Raw genomic sequence first — 22,178 nt, forward strand, 5'->3', positions numbered from 1 at the left:
AGAATATATCCCCATTGTTAAGCCACATATGATTTTATTATTCTTGTGCCGGCAGTGTTCACAGATCCCCCTTATTATTTTCTTACCAATTGCCCTCATATTTGCTTCCTTGCTTAAAGATCTCACAACTATACTCAAAGTCTTCAGAATCTAGCATCCTTTGCTTGCCCTTCTGGGCTACAGTAACAAATTGCCAAGAATGACATCCAAAGGTTAAAATATTATATAAAAAGGGTTAGTTTCTGATATTAAACTTGTAAAATCAAAATTAAAGACTTCTCATTAATTTTTGTTCACATTACATACTACTCTAAGTTTGAAATTCCTGGAAATACTTAGCCAATATATTTTCTAACAAAAGAAAAATATATGCAAAAGCACATTTCATTTCTAATAAAAAGTTTAAGGTTCTTAATTGCATAGGCCACTGCAGTGGATGTTTTTCTGCTAGTTAACATAATCGCAGGGCCTAAAATGAATAAAGGAAAGAGTGACAAATTTGAACATATTTAAGAAAGAATGAATGAAAAAAGAAAAATAGGAAATTACAAATGATGAAAAATCTATTTGCATTACATGACAAATATAAAGAGCTCTCACAAACAATAATTCAAAAAGAGGGCGAAACATATGACTAGTTAACAAAAAAACTACAAATAAACAACACATGAAAGTATGGCAAACTTTACTCACATTTAAAGAAATAAAAATCAAAGAAATAGTCTGTTTCTCAATTACACATATGGCAAACATTTTAAAAGTTCAATAATGCTATCAGCAGGAAGTAGGAGAAAAGTCATTCCCATATATGACTATAAGAGTTTAAATTGGTTAATACTGCAAAATATGTAAAAAGTAAAATGCATGTACTCTTTGACCTGACAGTTCCACTCCTTGGAATGTATGTTACAGCTATATTTAAATAGCATGCAAAGATACACACAAAAAATTAAATGCGGAATTGTTTCTTAGAGCAACAAACTGGAAACAACCTAAAATTCCATCAATAGGAAACTGGTGAAAAATATTAGGTTATGCCTAAGTTTTACAATGGAGTATTAAAGAGCCTTTAAAATAAAAAATGTAGGTACATATGGGCTAAAGTAAAAAGATCTTTAAGATATTGGGGAAAAAAACCAAGATTTTTTAATGGTATATGCATTGTATAGCTATTTAACACATATACTAAATACATCATATGTAAGTTTTTATATGTTTTTTATAAAATTTTATACATTAAGTTAAATATATATATTACACATTTTCAAATACACTAAAAAATTTAGAAAGACACTACTGACACTGTTAACCTGGCAAATGGGATTAGGGTTAGAAGTGACATGAAAGGTAGATTTACATTTTCATTTTATACTCATCTATGTTTTATATTCTTGTTTTATACTCTTCTGTCTACATTGTTTAAATTTTATACATATATATTTATTAAGATTACAAACGGCATGTTCTAAAAAATAATACTGGTGTATATAGCAAGAAAGTTAAAGATATATAAACAATACATATAAGTAAGTAAAAACCAATTCAACTAATTTTTCCAATCATGACCATTCATATAAGATAAAGATGATTTGTAACAACTTACAGTCTGGTAGACTGACCCATGATATATGGTAATATCCATTTTACAAGACACAAAGTTATTTCCTAGTCCCTCACTGAAAATTCTTCCCTTCTTGCAGCTTATCTTTTTTCCTCTCTCCTATGCCTCTAAACTGATCAACTTTTCTTGTATTCTAACAAAATTACTCTCATGGAGCGTATCAATAACTTTTCCATAATCAATGTATAAAAGAAAAAGATTTTTCTTTCCAAGCAAATTCAAGGTTCTCCATTTTTAACCTTATCTGCAAGCAAGCTAAATAGACATCAGAATACAGAGCCTAAGTTCTGCAAATAACTAATTACATAATAATATCAATAGTAACAATAACAGCTAAGATTTATGGAGCCCTTACTAAGTGCCAGATATTATGCTAAGTTTTTCATACACATTAACTCACACGACAACCCCATGAAATAGATCCCGTTGGTATCCTGGTTTAAGATAAGGAAACTGAAGCACAGCAAGGTCAAGTGTCAACTCTTACAAAAGGTGACAGACCAGGAAATGCTTAAGTGTTACACACAGGATTGCTAGATAAAATACATGACACTTGGCTAAATTTGAATTTCAGGTAAATAATTTTTTTTTTGCATACATATATCCAAATATTACAAGGAATTTATTTTTTATTTTAAAAAAATCTGGAAACCCTAGTTACATAAACACTGTGTAAGTCATAACCTGAGTTCCCCTCAGTTTCTGCATCTGCAAAATACAGGGGCTCAGTCTATTTCTTCTAGTTCTAAATCATTTCTATGATTTTTTTTCTAGTTCTAAAATTCATTAGTCCTAAAACTCTCTAGAATTCTAGCATTTTATAAAAAATGCAACATATTCCCAGGATAATGTTCAGACAAATGAATAACTTCTAACAATCTTTCACTGGATCTCTCTAGGCATTCTTCAAGGTCCTGTCGTCTTGGTCTCCTACTTTACAACCACTCTACATTCTCAGGAATCTTTTTTTTTTTTTTTTTTTTTTTTGGATGATTCCTAGATTTTTTTTCCCCTCTCTAGCCCATCGCAGAATTCATAGAAAGCTTCAAACCCTCTGTACTATCAAATCAACACAGCGAACAGAAAATACTGTCTTCAAAGGAAAAATTACATATATACATACATATATACACATACATATATAGCTTTTCGTGAGTGCTGTCTTCAAACCAAAAAATTATATATATATACACACACACGTACATACACAGCTTTCAGTGAGTGCCTATATTATAGTGTATCTATCAGAAGCTTACAACTTAAACAAGACATACAAATATGCAGCAATCAGACAACCAGTTGGAATACTAATTGTGTGGTATTACTTTGCAGACATGTTGCTTAGCTAGAATCACAGAAGGTAGCCTTCAGATCATCCAAACTCTAATCCAATCCTAATGGTATCAGGAAATAACAGCCTCATTCCCGTAGCGACTGGGAACTGGAAACAGTCTACCACCCAGGGTACCTGGAGTGAAGACTGGACAATTATATATGCACACAGACTTAGACACTAATCCCTGCCATGTTTGTTTAGTCAATACAATTGGATTTCTCCTTCCATTTCCTGGGAGGAAAGCCCTGACGTGAACCAGAGCCCATTTGACTGGGGCTTAATCACTCAGTTCAGATTTTGCCAGCTTCCTCCCACTGAAAATTACACACTGAGTTTTCTAATCCACTGCTTCAGATGGAGTCATTAACAAAAGTGATTTATCAGACTCACAACCCCAAACCACAGTGCTTTTATCTACTACAACCACGGGTTTCTATTATTTCCTAAAACCTCTTCCTTTAGTGTCCCACTCATTTGGTGCTATTTTAAAACATATTTTAATGATCATTCAAGTGTAAGTTATTACCCTTTGGACACTTGTTTTTATTTTTGTTTTGTTTTGTTTTGTTTTGTTTTTTCTGGCTATCTCCAACAGGACCAGCAAATTTCTAAAGCAAATTCTCTTAGGTTTAGTCCCGTTCAACCTGGGTTTCCCCACCTTCTGACCCAGCCCTACATAAGTGCAACATATATTTTACATTTAAAACTCTAACATTATCTTTAAAATCTGTCAATTGCCCAAAGTGGATTATTTCTTTCTCTGTACAAAATAACAACCATAATTCATGCTCCCCTCTGCAAGATCTCTGGCATGTATGTGTCACTTTATATGTGGGCTGTGGCAGCATGTTTTCCTTTTGTCTCCTAGACTTCCTGTAGATATGCAGTATTTATGATCATGATTATACTCAACAATAAGATAATTTCCTTAGAAAGTAATAGCATTGGCAACAAAATCTACCAAAATATCTCCAGCAGCACATACATTTAAAACATTAACTCATTCAGTTTTTTAAATTGCAAAGAAGCAACATATTTTGAACAAATATAGCTACTGAATTGTTTCAGCTCTTTTTAAAAAAAAAAAAAAAAACCTATGAAATAAAATGCAATCCATAACACAATACTGCATTGTTAAATCTGCATATCTTACCCCTTCTATCAATTTTAAGAAATGTGAGACCATAGTCATAGCTAATAACTGATGTTCTAAAAATATAGCTCTGTTCTTTGAACTCTGGATCTTAATATTCACTTATTAGGTTAAAAAATGATAAAATACCCAGCAAATGTAGACTTTGTGTCCTGTAGATGTTCTTTTTTTGGAGGGTCACCTCTCAAGTCTTCATCTTGTGATTTTTCTCTTGTATCTTCTGGAACATGCTGGTATTCATCAGTACTGGTTTCCAGTGGCTTTTGATTTGAATGTTTCTTGCCTCCTCTCCCATCAGAGCGACTCCATGATGTTAATCTTTCTTCACTGTTCTCGGTGGGTTTTCTAAAACCACTACGTAAAGAGCCCTGAGCTACCAATGCTGAAGATGAACTAGGTGGTTCAAATGTTCTGCCCTTGCTGTGAAATGACAGCTCTTCATCATCAGAGGGTCTTAAGAATTTAGCTCTCAAATTGCCAAAAGAAAACTCTTGATTTTGCCTTGGGTTAGATTCTCTTCCACATGTTTCTAAAGACCCAGGTCTCTTATCCTTTTCATCACCAATAAATTTATCATTATTGCTATTTTTTGCAGTATCTGTTGTAGCGTATCTATCCCTTGAACTGTTATCATATTTTACTAAGTCTGATTTTCTACTTTCCTGACAATTTTGTGCTTTATCTGAATATGTGGGTTTCCTCCACCGCTCCCGTCTATAATCTTCTCTCGTGGATGCAGCTTTTTCAGCGTCTTCTAATTTCGACTGAAATATTTCCATTGACTACAAAGGAGAAAAATTAAACAAGATATGTAAAATTAGGAACGGCTCAGTGACTTGCACCCCACGTACCGCACGACTCACTGCCAAGTGGCACACTGAAAAGCCCACTAAGGGGGTGAAAGAAGACCCATACAATCAACCTACACTGAAACGAATACTTTTAAAAACCTTGTGTAAACAATTAAAAATTATTAAATAACAAAAAAGATTCCAAAAGGATGGCCAGTTAGACCAAATGCTCTGCACTAACACAAAGTATAACACAGAAAACAGTAGAAACGAACTTTTCAAAAAATAATTAATTCCTACTGGTTGTGAGATTCAAGAGGTTAAACTGCTAAAACACTCTCTCACAGAAAAAAAAAAAGAATAGTTCAAGAACAAGAAAGACTTGGAAATAAAAAATCATGTGTCCCAAAAAGCTGTACAGATACACCAAAAGGAAGAAAAGAAAGTGCTGAAAACTAAATTAACCTGGAAATTCTCTACATTTTAGGAAAAGGTAATAAATAAATGTAAGTTATAAGAAAAAAAAGACACATGAACAATTGATTCTAGAAAATCTAATATGCATTTATTAGTACTTCCAGAAAGATAGAGCAAAGATGATGGGAGAAAAGCATTAATTTTAAAAATATATAAGAAAATTTCCCCAGCCAATTTCTCAGAAGGACTCATCCAATAGCCTCGGGTGGGGGAGAGAAAGAAGAAAAACACAGAAAAAAACCCTAACACCAGAATCTCAAAACTCAAGGGGGAAAAAAAAAAAAAACCTTTACAAGGACTACAAGGACTAGATCGGAGGAGTGAATAAGTGTGAGCCTGTATATGGATAGGGGTAGATAAACAACAAATTATCTACAAAGGAAAGACAGACTTACAGCTGTTCATCTATAATAATAAATATTAGAATGAAGATTAAATTTTGAAAACAAAATTAAGCTATAATTCTATATAGAGAATTCAATTCACAGTCAAATTATCCTTCTTTGGTATGGGCAAAAGAAAATCATCTTCAAAAATGCAGGGAATCAGGGGGCATATCACTAGCAATTCTGAGGGAAAAAATTACTCAAGATGATTAAGTCACACCATAAATGAATTAGGGCAAAGATCTCTGAAAAAAAGAACAGATACTAAAAACCAAATGGCAAATGCACTGGTCAAGTTTAAATAATTGTTCTTGTAGTTGCAAACTTTAAAACAATTTTCAAGGAAAAGATGCATCATACATAGAAACAGAAAGTAGGAAGGTAGTTACTGGAAGGAGAGGGGATGGGAAGATGGAGGTCAAAGAGTGAGAAGTTTCCATTATTTAGGATAACTAAGTCCAGAGATATGATGTACACCATGAGGACTACAGTTAATAATATCACATTATATACCAAAAATTTGCTAAGAGTAGATTTTAGGTACTTTTACCACACACAAAAAAGGAGAATAACTATGTGAGATAAATGATACACCAATTTGCTTAATTCTAGTAATTATTTCCCTATGTATATCAAAACATGATGGAATACATACCTTAAACATATACAACATAAATTAAAACAATAAAAATTAAAAAAACAAGCACCTTTTACTCAACTTTGAATACAAGGATACTTAAACATGATACTCTTAATCTTAAATGCAAAAGTCATTATTTAAAGACAAAAAGACAAGAATACCGGCTTCCAATCCTGTTACCAAAGTTCTAAAATTATAACTATTTCAAGAAAAGAAAGTTTAAATATTAACAGAGAGGAAAAAAGCAAAATAATTATTTGCATATAACTACCTTCCCACATAACCCAAAATTTTAAAAATTAGAATAATAAAAGTTTAAAAGAAGGGCTGAACAGCACCAACACCAAGTCAGAAAACGTTTTTAAAATTCAATTAACCTCAATGGCATATGCATAATAAATGCACAGAGAAAAATACTGAAGAGCATAAATAAATACTCAGTGTTTTGGGATGAGATGACTCTATATTATAAAGATACTAGTTGTCCTTAATTTATCTATACATTTAGTTAAATTTAAATCAAAATTCCAAAAAGTTGTAAATTTGTAACAAATTTTGGAAAAATGTTAATTTCTGTAGAGCTTAAACTAAATTTACTAAGAAAAATAAACACATAGGAAAGCAAAGCTAATATTTTAGTGACTAATAAGAGACTTATTAGTCACATAGTGACTACCACATAGTAGGTGTATATTATTTGCTATCTGAATAATTTACTGAAAACCACAATAATTAGAACAGTATGATACAAATTCCAGGAAAAGACAGAAAAATCAATGAAACAGACTTGAGAGTAAAGGAACAGACCCATGTATATAAGAAAATTTAATGTATAACAAATGTGTCATTTCAAATTAGTGAGAAAAAAATTCATTCAATATATAGTAAACAACTATATAAGACTTATAAAAAGTTTGATGCCTATTACATATCATACACAAATACATATTTCAGAAAAATTAAAGATAAAACATAAAAAATAAAACTGAACAAGTACTCAAGTAAGTACAGCTGCACATTTTTACGACTGTAGAGTGGGGAAGGCCTGTCAATGAATTATACCAAGAGTATTAATTCATGAAAAAATAATATGAGGGATTTTGATAGGTAAAAATATTCAAAATTTATCCATAGCAAATTACCAATGAAGTAAAAAACAAACATGAAATTGAGGGGGAGAAATCTGAACAGATTTATTAAAAAGTCTTAAATCATTATCCCAAAAGAAAAATGGGCAAATAATATCAATAGTCAATTCACTAAAAAGTACAAATGGCCAAAATAAATGTAAAAAAAAAATTCCAATTCGACCGGGAGCAATGGCTCATGCCTGTAATCCCAGAACTGTGGGAGGCCGAGGCGGGCAGATCTCGAGGTCAGGAGTTCAAGACCAACCTGACCAATATGGTGAAACACAACCTCTACTAAAAGCTAAAAATACAAAAATTAGCCAGTCATGGTGGCATGCTCCTGTAGTCCCACTTACTTGGGAGGCTGAGGCAGGAGAATCGCTTGAACCCAGGAGGTGGAGGTTGCAGTGAGCTGAGATCGTGCCACCGCACTCCAGCCTGGGCAACAGAGTGAGACTCCATCTCAAAAAAAGAAAGAAAAGGAAAAAAAATTCCAATTCACCAGTAAACAAATGTATAAAAACAAAAGCAAAACTTAAAAACTTTGCCAATCACAACAGCATAAACTAAAAGGAAGAATCTTACTGTTGAAAATTATGTGATAAACAGATATTTATAAGTATAATTTGTTCATTCTTTCTGTAGAGAAATCTGGGAATATGTACCTTGGTTTAAATGTCTATATCCTTTAAACAGGCAATGTCATTTTTGGTAATTCACCAAGAAAAATATGGAAAATGCATTGGACATAGCACAGCGCTATTTAACAGGGGAAAGGGAAAGCATATAAATGTCCATCTACTGACAAACTGATAGATAAAGGAAAAGCCTGTAAATGTATAAGAAAACATTAAGAGGTCATTAAAATGTCTGTATTTACTGGCAACCAACTATGTGTACATTATTAAGTTTAAAAAGCCAGGGCATATTCCATGAGTCTACTTTAAAACTCGGGAAGGCCGGGCGTGGTGGCTCAAGCTCATAATCCCAGCACTTCGGGAGGCCCAGATGGGCAGATCACGAGGTCAGGAGATCGAGACCATCCTGGCTAACACAGTGAAACACTGTCTCTACTAAAAAATACAAAAAAACTAGCTGGGCGAGGTGGCGGGCGCCTGTAGTCCCAGCTACTCGGGAGGCTGAGGCAGGAGAATGGCGTGAACCCGGGAGGCGGAGTTTGCAGTGAACTGAGATCCGGCCACTACACTCCAGCCTGGGCGACAGAGCGAGACTCCCTCTCAAAAAAAATAAATAAATAAAATAAAAAAAATAAATAAAACTCTGGGGAAAATATCTGGAAAAATATATTCCAGAAATCTTACTACTTTCTAAACCTGCTTTCCTCCGGCAATTGAAGAGAAAAAAAGAAAGAACATCAATAATTATTGCAATAGAAAGATTGTCCAGAAAAATGGGGAAACTGTTTCTAAAATATATACTGTTGCACAGTTTCACTAAGAGTATATATACACTCTTTAAAAAAATTCCATAAAGTACCCAAACTGTAGAATACACCTAACTCTGGAATATACAAAACTTTCAATGGTGGTTACCTCCAGAAGTGTACCATGCAGATTTCCAGCATTGTTTAAATTTTCTCACAATGAGAAAATGTTATTTTTACATTAAATACACCCACATTTAAGTTTTATATACTTAAGTTTTACATTCATTATGTCAATAAAAATATGCCACGTTTAATAATAACGAAAAACAGAAAATTACTTTAGTATAAAGACATGAAATTTAATATTAATTCAATTCTTCATGGCACAAAACAAAGTTAAAGGCACTTAATTTTTCACCTAATTCTGAAAATAAGAGGCATCTCCTTAATACAGATACTCACCCCATATCTTTCGGCTACAATGTCCTCAAAGTTTCTATTTTGTTTCTCAGCTTGTTCCTTCATTCTTAGATAAGACTTCCTTAGCCAGCTTAATCCACCATCTTCTACCACTGAAACTAAATTCCAATACTAAATATTAGTTATACTTTTAATGTGGTTATCATACAATTAATATGTATTGCTTCTATAACGACTTCTAAAATACAAAAATAAATATTTTTCTTTAAATATATAAGTGCATTTGGAACTCAACATATATATATTTGAGTGCCTATATATGTAAGTCACAGAGTTTTGCCACTAGGAAGAAGGAAAAGATAAATAAAACTATCTATAAGAAAACTGCAATCTAAGAGAATAAGAATAAAAGGACATAATTAATTACAATAAAAATAATGTGACCACTATTATAAAAAGATATAACGGGTTTTAGAAAATGAAAAAAAGTAAAGGTTTATTTCTAAGTGGAGGTCAGGGAAAATTTCACAAACCGGGCTCAAAAAAATGAGTTGGGTTTCTATTTCAAAAAGGTAAGAGTAGAGAGAACATTCCAAGAAATAATTAAGGAATAAAAGGACACACAGAGGGACAGGGCGTGGTGGCTCACGTCTGTAATCCCAGCACTTTGGGAGGCCGAGGCAGGCGGATCACGAGGTCAGGAGATTGAGACCATCCTGCCTAACACGCTGAAACCCCGTCTCTACTAAAAATACAAAAAAATTAGCCAGGCATGATGGCGGGCGCCTGTAGTCCCAGCTACTCGAGAGGCTGAGACGGGAGAATGGCATGAACACGGGAGGCAGAGCTTGCAGTGAGCCAAGATCGTGCAACTGCACTCCAGCCTGGGTGATAGAGCTAGACTCCATCTCAAAAAACAAAGGACACACAGAGAAAGGGAGAAGGAAAAAAGCTACCTCAGCTGCAGAACAAAGAATAAATAAGGAAGCTATGGAAGATAATGCCCAAGTGGATGTTAAAACAAATTATTTTACTTTAGTCATAATTACCAACCATGAACATTTGAAGGCCTTCAACAAATTTATTAAGCTGGCTTTATTTTCTTCTTTACACATCACACTTTGGATAGTGTAAAGAGGAAATCAAATCAATTACTTAAATAAAAATTCTGTTGCTGATTTTCCTTGCCCCAGAACACGACTGCTTTTAAGATCACCCCAGCTCTATAACCAACAAAAATGCACACACATTAACCCCAAGACATATACAAGAATATTCATAGCAGAACACTGCAATAATCCCAGCCTGGAAACAACCCAGGAAATGTCTACCATCAGTACACAGGACACCCACATTGTGACATATTTCTAAAATACACTATTTAATATTATACAGCAAAAATAATGGAAAAACTACAACTATATACAACAATATGGATGAATCTCAAAATGTGGGCAAAAGGTGCTGGACACAAAGGAGGACAAACTGATTTCTGGTGCTAGAAAACAGAATAATGGTTACCCTTCTGGTGGCAAGGTAGTGACCAGAAGAGTCACAAAGGGGGTTTCTGGGATGCTAACAAGATTTTTCAAACTGTGTGCTGAGTACACAAATGTTTTCATTTTATGAAAATAATCAGTCTGCTGCTATACACTTATGGTTTGTATATTTATGTACACATATATATGTAATATATTACATATAATTGTAGGATGGTTTTTACATATATTGTAGGAAGGTTTTTCTATTCATAGTAAATATTCACTAAATATTTTTGAATGTTTTTATATATATGTCACATTTCAATAAATGTTTACTTAAAGAAAAAACAGATTTTTCAAGACTCAAATTAATTGCATTCAAATTAATTCCATTCCCCCATTCAGATCTCAAAAGTTTATCTTTACTAAGCAATCTCTCCTAATATGACTTTTCTTTATAGGCCAAAAATATTTTGTACTTCAAAACCTAGATCTCTAACTAATGCAACGATTTTCACTTTTTATTCAAAAGCTTATTTTACTCTTGCTTTTTTGTTGCTATTTATATAGCTGATGACTTCAAAAATAACTATGTAACCACTTGAAGAAGTTAGTCTAAATCTGCAATCTACACAGTGATAAGTAAAAGAAATCCACAGTAATAAATACCTATATGAATGTCTCAGCTACATAACTAAATTGTTTATTCCATAGAATTATATGTGAAACTGATAAAATGCTGATGGACATAGTAAAAATTTCCTGAACAATCACCAAAATATAATAGTACAGAGAAAAAAAAAATCAGAGAAAAAAGTAAGACTGTTTTTATTCCTCTATGTTGACATTTATGAAGGAAATCCAATGGCAGTACAAATTTTCAGCCAATTCCTTCACTAGTTAAAGCCATACAATTTTAGAAATATTTATATAATAACTTCACCTTCAGTTGACAATATGTTCTATTTCAATAGTCCTATCAATCTTATAATCAGAGATGGCAATAATGAAGTCTTTTGGTAAGAAAAAAATCACCAAATTTAATATTTAAAAAGGGAACAAAAAATACCAACTTGCAGTACCATCCCAAAATTCAATTAAAAAAATTTAGTGAATATTTATTATGAATATAAAAACCCTCCTACAATAGGAAGTACAAACAAGAATGTACAAGGCCGGGTGCAGTGGCTCACACCTGTAATCCCAGCACTTTGGGAGGCCAAGGTGGGTGGATCAGGTCAAGAGATTGAGGCCAGCCTGGTCAACATGGTGAAACCGCGTCTCTACTAAAAATACAAAAATGAGCTGGGCGTGGTGGCGTGCGCCTGTAATCCCTGCTATTCAGGAGGCTGAGGCAGGAGAATCGCTTGTACCCAGGAGGCGGAGGTTGCAGTGAGCCGAGATCGCGCCACTGCACTCCAGCCTGGTGAGAGAGCGAGACTCCACATGCCCCCCCTCCCAAAACAAGAAAAAAAACACACACATGAATGTACAATAGGAAGTACAAACATGAATGTAACATGGTTCAGGTCCTCTATGCTGAGAAAAAGATATATCAAATAATTATATAAATTCACTGATATGTGGCACTTTACACCTAGATTTCAAATCTGTTATTTATAAGTAAAAAAAAATTAAGAAACTTCCATCATATGCTTCCATCATAACTCAAAGTTATACTGTTACAGACAAAATATTAATACAACCAAATGAATCTGGGTTATATTCCCCAATTCTCTCAGAAACCAGATTAACATAAAAATAGTGATAAACTAACTAACAGGAAACCTAGATTTTAGTCTTGCTGCTACTATTAAATATTTGTAAAATCTTATGTATGTCATTAACTTCTCTGGACCTTTGCTCCCTCATCTCTAAGATAAGGCAGCCGATTTAAACCACCTTTCAAAGTCTTTTCAACTCAGATTCTAGCAGAAAAAGCCAAAAAATAAAGAGGGGGAAGAAATCAATAGGAAGAACAAAATCACATCGAAGGAGTCTGTAAGCAAGAATTCCTACTAACTACATGGTAATAAAAATAGTCGTCCACTAAAGAATCTAGAGTAACCAATGCTAGACTAGCAATCAGAAGACCTAGGTTCTAGTACTAACATGACTACAGGAAAAATTACCTAGTCACTCTAAGCTTTGGTTTATTGAGCTATAATATTAAAATAACATCTACACTGCTCTCCTTTACATGGCTGCCAAGAAAAAAGCTGATATATAACTGTGCCATATAAACTCTAAAATTGTACAAATATTCCCATTACTAAAATATGACTTAAAATAATTTTGTATGGGCTCTGAAAATGATTAACCTACTTTTCCACTGAATTCTAAGAAAAAAAATCAAGATTAACGCATTAATTATTGAAAATATGTCACTTCAATCATTACAAAAACCTGTTGATAAAGCCTTCCCAAAAGATTTAATCATAAAAGTATTTGACATTATCATCATTATTGAGTAGTCACCATATTCCAGACACCGTGCTAAAACATTTTCTAATTTAATCTTCACATTAACTATATAAGATACGTAATATCATTATTCCCTATTACATATTAATAAATCGGGCTCTGAGAGGCCAGAAAATGTCGCCAAAATTATGAAGCTAATTAGTGGAAATGCCAACATTCTAATCCCAAGTACACTGACTCCAAAGTCTAGTCCTTTAACAATAACACTATGTCACCTCCACCTTCTTAATACAGATATTGTAATACTTTTAGATGCCTAACAGTTCCACTCCTACCATTGGTCTACATAGAATGACAACACTATCTACATATGCAGTAAAACCTGTCAATCATTTTTTAAAACTTAATTTCAACTCTGGGATCTTAGCCTCTGACAGAGAGAAGCTTTCTGTCATTTTTTCTCCTTCTGAATAAACATAAGATGGGAAAGAGAAGTGGTAAAAGCATGATATGAAGAGGAAGGGAGAAGGGCTCTCTAAAAGCTTTATGTAAGGTCATTTTCTCCTAGAATCTTTGATTCTGCTGTTTCAGTCTGCTAAAAGATACCACCTAAAGTAAAATTCCGGATCTTCTCCACTCAGTAAAGAACCTGTCAACTGGCAAGATCCAAAGATTGGGTTTGTCAATTCTAGGTTTTCCTCAAAGAAATTTATTGACTGTCCTCTGACATTAGGGATGGTAAAAGCCTAGATCATAAAAACAGCCCTACATAGTCATGGTTGAGTGAGCTAACTTATCACTCCCCAAACTTTTAAGTTTCTATGAAACAGTATTTCAAAGAGAACCTTGTATGACTACAGTTACTATCACATAACTCAGCAGGGACACTTCTGCCTGAAGTTGAAAGACAAAAAAACTGTTAACTATTACCAATAACGTTAGTAAAATTGCTAAATTAAGAAGGGACGTGTGAGGTGACTCTACTTGTCATCTCTACATAAAATACAGAAGAATTTTAACAAATAACCAAAATAAAAATCCACTATGTATAAAAAGCAGGAAAACATCCTACTGATAAATCATTAAGACAAAAAGAGAACATCATAATTTATAATACTACCATCTGTATGCTGGATTAATTGTAATAAACTTTTGAAGTGTCAACACAACACTTAATGGGAATATAAGTATTTTTAAAATTTTGTTATCAAGTATGCTTATGTGACATTTAAATATTTTGTCTCCATCTGCTGGAAAATAATAGCACTCTCCTAAGGTCAATACAAATTTTAAGAATTCTAGAAAAGTAGGAAATTCTGAATATATAAACCACATCTTTAGTTTTTATACATTATTTTCATGAAATTTCAGATAATACTTTTACATTTTGTTAGAGAATATAACAAACCAAATGCATTATTATGTACTCACAGAATCATACTTTATATTAATCCATTTTAAGTAGAAACTCATATATGAGAATATTTTCAAGCACAAAACTATGTATTTAATTAACTTGCTCCCAAATACATAATTAAGACAATCTTCCAAAGGACGAATAATTTAAATTAGGCTTCCAAAGACTGCAAATTTTTATCAATGCTTTCTCATATGTAAACTCATTATAATATCAAAGAAATGCCTGAGGCCGGGTGCGGTAGCTCACGCCTGTAATCCTTGCACTTTGGGAGGCCAAGGCAGTTAGGTCAACGCTTAAGTCCAGGAGTTCAAGACTAGTCTGGGCAACATGGTGAAACCCCATCTCTACAAAAAATACAAAAAATTATCTGGGAGTGGTGACGTGCACCTGTAGTCCCAGCTACTTGGGAGGCTGAGGTGGGAGGATCACTTGAGTGGGAGGTGGAGGCTGCAGTGAGCCGTGACTGTGCCACTGTATTCCCTGGGTGACAGAGCGAGATTCTGTCTCAAAAAAAAAAAAAAACCCTGTGTGTCTATAATCAAAATGCAGAAATACCTTTAGTAATCGACGACACACCACAGTCTTCGGGTGGAAGACCTGTCCCACCATCCTTCCAGTACGGATTCAATTCTCTTTCCATCAGTTTGGACTAGAACAAATTATTTTCAGAGGTGAAATTTCAAAAAATTAACAAATTATTAAAAATTAACAAATAATGAATCTGAGACCCAGTTAACAGTCATAACCCTGGACAAATCATTTAAAACATTCTTAAGACATGCTGTTCTGTAACTTACAGGAAATGTCTAAATTCACATTCATTCAATGTTTTTATTTACTGCCTACTATATCTCAAAATTGTGCTAGTTGCAGAAGATTTAACTGTCAAAAATCCTGGTCAGCCCTTGCTAGCTTTTACTATAGTATGGAATACAGGCAATAAAAACAGACATGTGCTTTGAAGACAGAAATATACAGTACTGAGGATGCACAAAGAATTCAAATCCCTATCACACTGAAGGATCAAAAACTTCCTATAGGAAGTAATATGTGCAGTCTTAGGCCTAAGGATGAGCAGAAATTAACTGCATTTTCTTTTTTTGTGGAGGCAGGGAACATAAAGATGTTCCAGGTAGAAAGAATAGCAGCATGTTCTTAAAACAACAGAGACAGTGCAGCACTTTCAGCAAACTTAAAGTAATTCTAACTGGCTAAAACTTAGAACTGTGACTAATGACAAGAGATTACGTTGCAGAACAATCAGGGACTGGGCCATGTGAGCCATTCTGAACTGCTGTGAGGGTTTCATGCTGGGGCCAAAAGACACTCATGAACGTGATCAGCTTTATATCAAAAAGAGCAAACTGGGCTCTCAGCATGCAGGAAAGTCTGGAGAACAAGATTAGAGGCACAAGTCCAGTCAGAAGGTTGTGGCAGTAATCCAGGCAAGAGATGATAGTAGCCTAATCACAATGCAAGTGCCTCCTGTGTTCTAAGCACAATGCCAGGCACTGGGACTGTAATGTGTAAGGTGGCCATGGTCCTTGCCATTAAATAAATTATGGTCTAGAGAAGGGGGAAAGACAATCAAGCTACATAAATATAGGTAAGTGAGATCAACGTAAAGGGTGCTAAAGAACTACATACTAATGATACCTAAGTTGACCCTGGGGAGTAGGGGGTTAGAAAATCCTTCCTACAAGAAGTAATAATGGCAAGAGGATGGCAAGAAATGGAGCGAGCTAAATGTCAGGAACGTTAGCTTCCGGGAATACAATATACTACTGAAAATTAAAATGCTGTGTAAAATTTGTTTTTAAAAGGGCTTTTTTAAATGTATCCATGAGCTGACGAAAAAGTAAAGAAGCTTCAAAGGACAAAATTTAAGTTAAAGGTTAACCTAAAGGGATATGCAAAACCATAAGGATTTGATTTCTTAGTCTGTATCAAAAAGGGTTCTGTCACCTCCCTTGTTAGTTTACCACAAAATCTTTCAATATCTATAGTCAAGGATTCTTCCAATGGTCTTAGACTCTCAAAAACATACACATAAGATACTCAACAGGACAAAAAAGGCTAGAATTGCATACTGAGGAGGACAATTGACAAGAGGCTAAACAAATTATGAGATACTATCTGAAAATGTACAAAAGATAAAGGATTTAAAACATAAAGAACTTCTATAAATCAGTTAGAAAAAGACAAACAACCCTAGTTGAAAAGTAAGCAAAAAACATAAATGAGCAGCTCATAGTATAAGAAATCTGAATGACCAAAAAACATGAAAAGACCTCTCTGATAGCAATCAGATAAATGCATTCAAAAACAATGAAATACCATTTCTTGCCCATTTATTAGGCTGATAAAAAAATAAAGTTTGACAATTACAGATATTGAGTATCGGAAAAGAAACATATGCTCCTGCTACAGTATAAACTGGATTCCAGATTACCAGGATTGTGTGATGCACCTGGGAAAGTCATCAGCTACGGCACTTCCTTACTTCTCTGGATTCATGCTTTTGCCTCATTTTTTGGTCTCTACGGATTTCCTATTGCTTCCTTACAAGCAAGGTGACAACCAAAAAGTATAAAATAAGCATGCTTATTTTACACTTTATCCACCAGAACTTCTAGATGTCTTGAAATGGAAGTATTTTTATGGTATCTAATTCAGTATGTACACTGAAACAAAAGTTGAGTAAGTTCACTTTCAATTTAATGATATTAACCTAAATTCAATGTTCACTCAACTTTATATATGCCCTAGATGTATAAATCTAGTAAACCTTGAAACTCACTTCCTATAGGAAATTTATTTTTCTTAAACTGATATATTTCATAGTTCTTCTCACTAATTGTATTAAATACTATAAAAAATAAAATATTATTTTACAAGTTAAACTGCATTTATATAAATGTCTTATAAGTTTATTAAAGGGAAATTAGAAAGTTAAAGCATTTCAAATATTCTCTTACCTGTTTAAGTGCTTGGGTTTTCTCTTGCTCTATTTTCCTCATAGTTTCCTTTTCAGCTTTGAGTGATGATGACGACACAGTTTTAACACACATAAAATCAACAGTCATCCACTCATCCCTCTGTTTAAAAAAAAAAGGCAGCCATTTCAATCCAAACTGATTAGAATTTAATAAACACTTGGTAATAAGGGCAGGGATTTTGGAGGCAATCAAATCTGAATCAAGTCCTACATGCCTATATAACTTGAAGCAAGTTTCTTAATCTCTCTATACTTTAGTCTCGCCTCTATAAAAAGGTATAAAATCCCTACCTTTCAGGATTGTTTTAAAGAGTAAACCAGATAACAGATCTAAAGCATCCAACCAAGGCCTGGCACACAGCAATCAAACTTAGTTCCTGTTCACCTTTCTTCCTTCACCTGTAGCTAACAGTGGACAAATTACATTCTTCCTTAGGCAGATGAACTACAACCCAAAATTTGTGAACTATTCAACTGTTAAGTATTGTTAAGAAAATTAAGGCATGAGGTGAAGGGAAAGAAAAACTGTGATGGAACTCTACTCACTATGGAAGGGTCAGACAGAGATAACAGTATAAGGCTTCAGAGATATAAGGGGAAAGTGCCACTTCCTATCAACAATCAAAAGCATGAAAGACTCTAAAGTACAAGAATAGAGAGAAGCACTGACTTTCTCACAGCAGAAGGGAAAGGGGGTTCTAAACATTCAGCAAACAGCATTACTGCCAAAATTATTCATAAAGTATATTGTTTTCAAAATCTAATTGTTCTCCTGAAGAAATTTAATCATCTTTCATTTTCATATTCATTTATTCTCAAAAGTTGCTACTTCTTTCTTTAAAATCAAGTGGTATGCTAGGTGTGGTGGCTCACATCTCTAATGCTAGCACTTTGGGAGGCTGAGGTGGGAGGACTGCTTGAGCTCAGGAGTTCGAGACCAGTCTAGGAACAAAGGGAGACCCCATCTCTACACAAAATAAAAAATTAGCCAGGGGTGGTGGCACACACTTGTGGACCCAGCTACCAGGGAGGTCAACGTGGGAGGATTACTTGAGCCTGGGAGGTTGAGGTTGCAGAGAGCTCTGATTGTGCCACTGCAGCCCAGCCTGGGCAACAGAGTGAGACCCTGTCTCTAAAATAGAAAGGGAGAGAGGGAGACAGGGAAACAGGGAGACAGGGAAAGAGGGAGAGAGGGAGAGAGGGAGAGGGAAGGAAAGTTAAGGAAAGAGGAAAGTTAAGGAAAGGGGAAAGTTAAGGAAAGAGGAAAGGAAAGAGGAGAGGAGAGGAGAGGAGAGGAGGGGAGGGGAGGGGAGGGGAGGGGAGGGGAAAAGGGAAAGGGAAAGGGAAAAGGGAAAGGGAATCAAGTGGCTTGCTTACCTTGATAATTTGGGTGTCATCTTTTTCTGACTTTTCATCTTTCACTTTCCAGGCCCTTTCCTTGTCAGGAGTCTGGGATGGAACAGCCTCAACCCACTCATCTTCAGAGCTCTAAGAACATTTAGCATGTAAGTGAAAATCTCAGATTTGCATACTTTGATATAAAAATTCTGTGCTGTTAAGTGGTAGAAATTCAACATCCTAGAAAAAAATTCTTACACTGTATTTCCCCTTTACAAAATGACATTGAAATTTTAAAGAGCCAGGTGCAGTGGCTCACACCTGTTATCTCAGCACTTTGAAAGGCTGAGGCAGGCGTATTACTTGAGGTCAGGAGTACAAGACCAGCCTGGCCAACCTGGTGAAACCCATCTCTACTAAAAATACAAAAAAGTTAGCCAAGCATGGTGGCGCACGCCTGTAATCCCAGATACTCAGGAGGCTGAGGCAGGAGAATCACCTGAACCCAGGAGCGGAGGTTGCAGTGAGCTGAGATCGTGCCACTGCACTCCAGCCTGGGCCACAGAGACTCCGTCTCAAAAAAAAAAAAAAAAAGAAATTTTAAAGGAAAAAAGCATATAAACCCACTAGTTTGAGTTAAACCCACAAAACACAACCAAATTATTTTTATTTTCTTATCCATTTATTATCAAGCCAAGAGAAGGCAAAAAAAAACAAAAAACAAAAAAACAAAAACAAAAAAAACCAAAAATGGGAACTGCCAAGTACAGAACACACTTCAGCACAGAGCTTCAGAGACTACCAACATCAAATAATTACTCACATCTCTGCTTCACTAGAACAGGGGAAACAACACCCAGGTAAATGAGTTTGCTGTTTGCCCCTAAGTTTCACATTCTGAGATTTCCCTTGATCTAAAACTGCAGATAACATTATCTTCTTCAACACCCTCCTGGAGCTTTATACCAATTCCCATATTCTCAGCAAATGATGTCTTCTCTTACCTCATCAAGAAAACTGGGGCCACCTTATCTTCCTACTCACCCCCAACACATTTATGGCTGTGCCTATCCTTATTTCCGGTTAACTCCTCCCATTTAAGGCAGATCCTGCTCTAAAGATTTTGATATCAACTCTTTCTGTTCCTCCAGGACCTTGCTCCATCCATTATCTTCTCCTCTCACAGCATCAACCAAAGATCCCTAATGGCCTAGAAATATGCTCAAGCATTTCCCATCCTTTTTTTCTTTTTTAAGGAGGGAAGAGGGACCTTCCTTGACCCTATATATTCCTCCTCTAGCAGGAATTAATCTTCCAGCTTCCATTCTAAGATGAATTTCTTGAAAGAGTAGTCTACATGGACTGCCTTCACACTCTCACTGTCATACATTTTCTCAAAACCATACAATATATCTACTGTCCCCATTAATCTACTGAAACATCTCCAAACTCACCAATGGCTTCCACTGTGCCAAATTCAACAAAACATTTCAGTCTTCAGCTCTCTAGACCTCTCTGCTCAATACAACTCTGTTGATGACTCACTTTCCTGGCTTCCATGACACCTCTCAGCTCTCCCACTCTTTGTTTCTTCTCCATTTCCTTCATGAACTCTTCCTCCTTTGCTCAGCCCTTAAATATCCATGTTATTTGGGGTTCCATTCTTTGCCCATGAGATTTTTTAATCTCTAAATATTCCCTTTGGGTCGTTAAATCCATTCTGATGGCCTGAACTACAATCAATTGTGCTAGTATCTTTCAAATTTGTCTAACCAAAGTTTCACTGACTAATTATCTACTGTAGTTGGAAGGCATGCTAAGAATAGAAAATAAAGCCATCATCTTCCTCTACAAAATCTACTCCTCCTTGTATATTATTGAACTGAGTTATCTGGAACAACCACCCACTTAACCAAGTCAGAAACTCAGGATCATGTTACCTCACACATTCAAGCCTACCATTTTCATTTCTAAAATATTTATCAAATATACTATACAGTGAATACATGATTACCACAGAAGCCTACCTCTATTCGTGGCCACTACTGATTAGTTCAAAGGTAGGCACCCGACCCGATTCGTATCAACCTGAGCCATTCCTCAGGAATCTGAAATCAGGTCTGAATGGGCTTATCTAAAACTAAGAACTGGAAAGGCACTGGAAGAGGCCATTTCTGTCATGAGAAATAGAAATCAGCAAAAAAATTTTTTTAAACTAGAACTCAGGGTAGGGGAAATGAAAAATGGCAAGAAAACTGCAAAAACCATTCACAATTCTAATTCCAGCTATTCTCTGAAGCCTAGCTGCATTCCTGCATCTATATGCCCTATGAGAATTTTGTACTCTAATAATAAACCCTCCTTTTTGCAAAAGCCAGTTTAAATTTAGTTTCTGTTACCTGTAACCAAAATACCAAACCAATATTCTCTTCTTTGATCCTTAAAGTAGCAGCCCTAGATCAGATCTTATCTCTCATTTAGACAATTGATTCCAGGAGACCAAATTAGTCTCTGGACTCCAGTCTTTCCTGCTCCCCTTCTTTCTCCAACCCCTCACCCCAAATACATTTGGAGTAATATAAAGGGAACATCTGACCACTATACTTCTCTTCTAGGGTTTTCCAGCACAAAGACTGCTAGTTATTCCTCTTCTTTCCTACCAACAGAATCTCATTTTATTTGGAGAAGTAATATACTTCCCATGCTAGAAAGTGAAGCCTTATGATCAAGTGTCCATTTAGATGTAAACAAAAGTATTTTATGGGACTTTCTGGAAGTCAAGTTAAGAAAAAAAGAACATCCTCTTTCCTGTTATCTGAACTAAGAGGCAATATTGTAAGGATGATGGAAAAGCAAGACAACAGAAGCCTGGGTTCCAGAAGACCATACTAGCCCTAGACTTTCTACCTGACTTATTTCATACAAGAGAAAAATGAACTTCTATATTGTATAATCAATGGCTATTCTGAGATTTTCTAATAAATGCAGCTGAACCTAAGTAGATGATACATTCCCTACTGAATAAAGTCAAAGCTCTTGTTTTGCAAGGCCCTATCAATTCTTACAGTTTCATCTCCATTCACCCCCTCCTCTTGTTTTATAATTTAGTACTATCAAATTGCTTATAGTTATATTTACATACATACACACATACTCACATTCATATTATTTCATAC

General features: G+C 34.8%; 1 protein-coding gene across 1 annotated transcript in view; it reads right to left on the minus strand.

Moving 5' to 3' along the window:
- CWF19L2 (CWF19 like 2, cell cycle control (S. pombe)) overlaps window positions 1–22,178 on the minus strand; it is a 116,331-nt gene that overhangs the window by 82,978 nt on the left and 11,175 nt on the right. The window contains exons 4-8 of the mRNA XM_025358338.1: window positions 19,042–19,152; window positions 17,645–17,764; window positions 15,222–15,315; window positions 9,384–9,499; window positions 4,240–4,892 (exon numbers count right to left, since the gene is read on the minus strand). Coding sequence (XP_025214123.1) covers window positions 4,240–4,892; window positions 9,384–9,499; window positions 15,222–15,315; window positions 17,645–17,764; window positions 19,042–19,152 — 1,094 coding nt within the window. The remainder of the gene's footprint in view (window positions 1–4,239; window positions 4,893–9,383; window positions 9,500–15,221; window positions 15,316–17,644; window positions 17,765–19,041; window positions 19,153–22,178) is intronic.

This window comes from Theropithecus gelada, chromosome 14, assembly GCF_003255815.1.
Source record: "Theropithecus gelada isolate Dixy chromosome 14, Tgel_1.0, whole genome shotgun sequence".
Taxonomy (NCBI): Eukaryota; Metazoa; Chordata; class Mammalia; order Primates; family Cercopithecidae; genus Theropithecus; species Theropithecus gelada.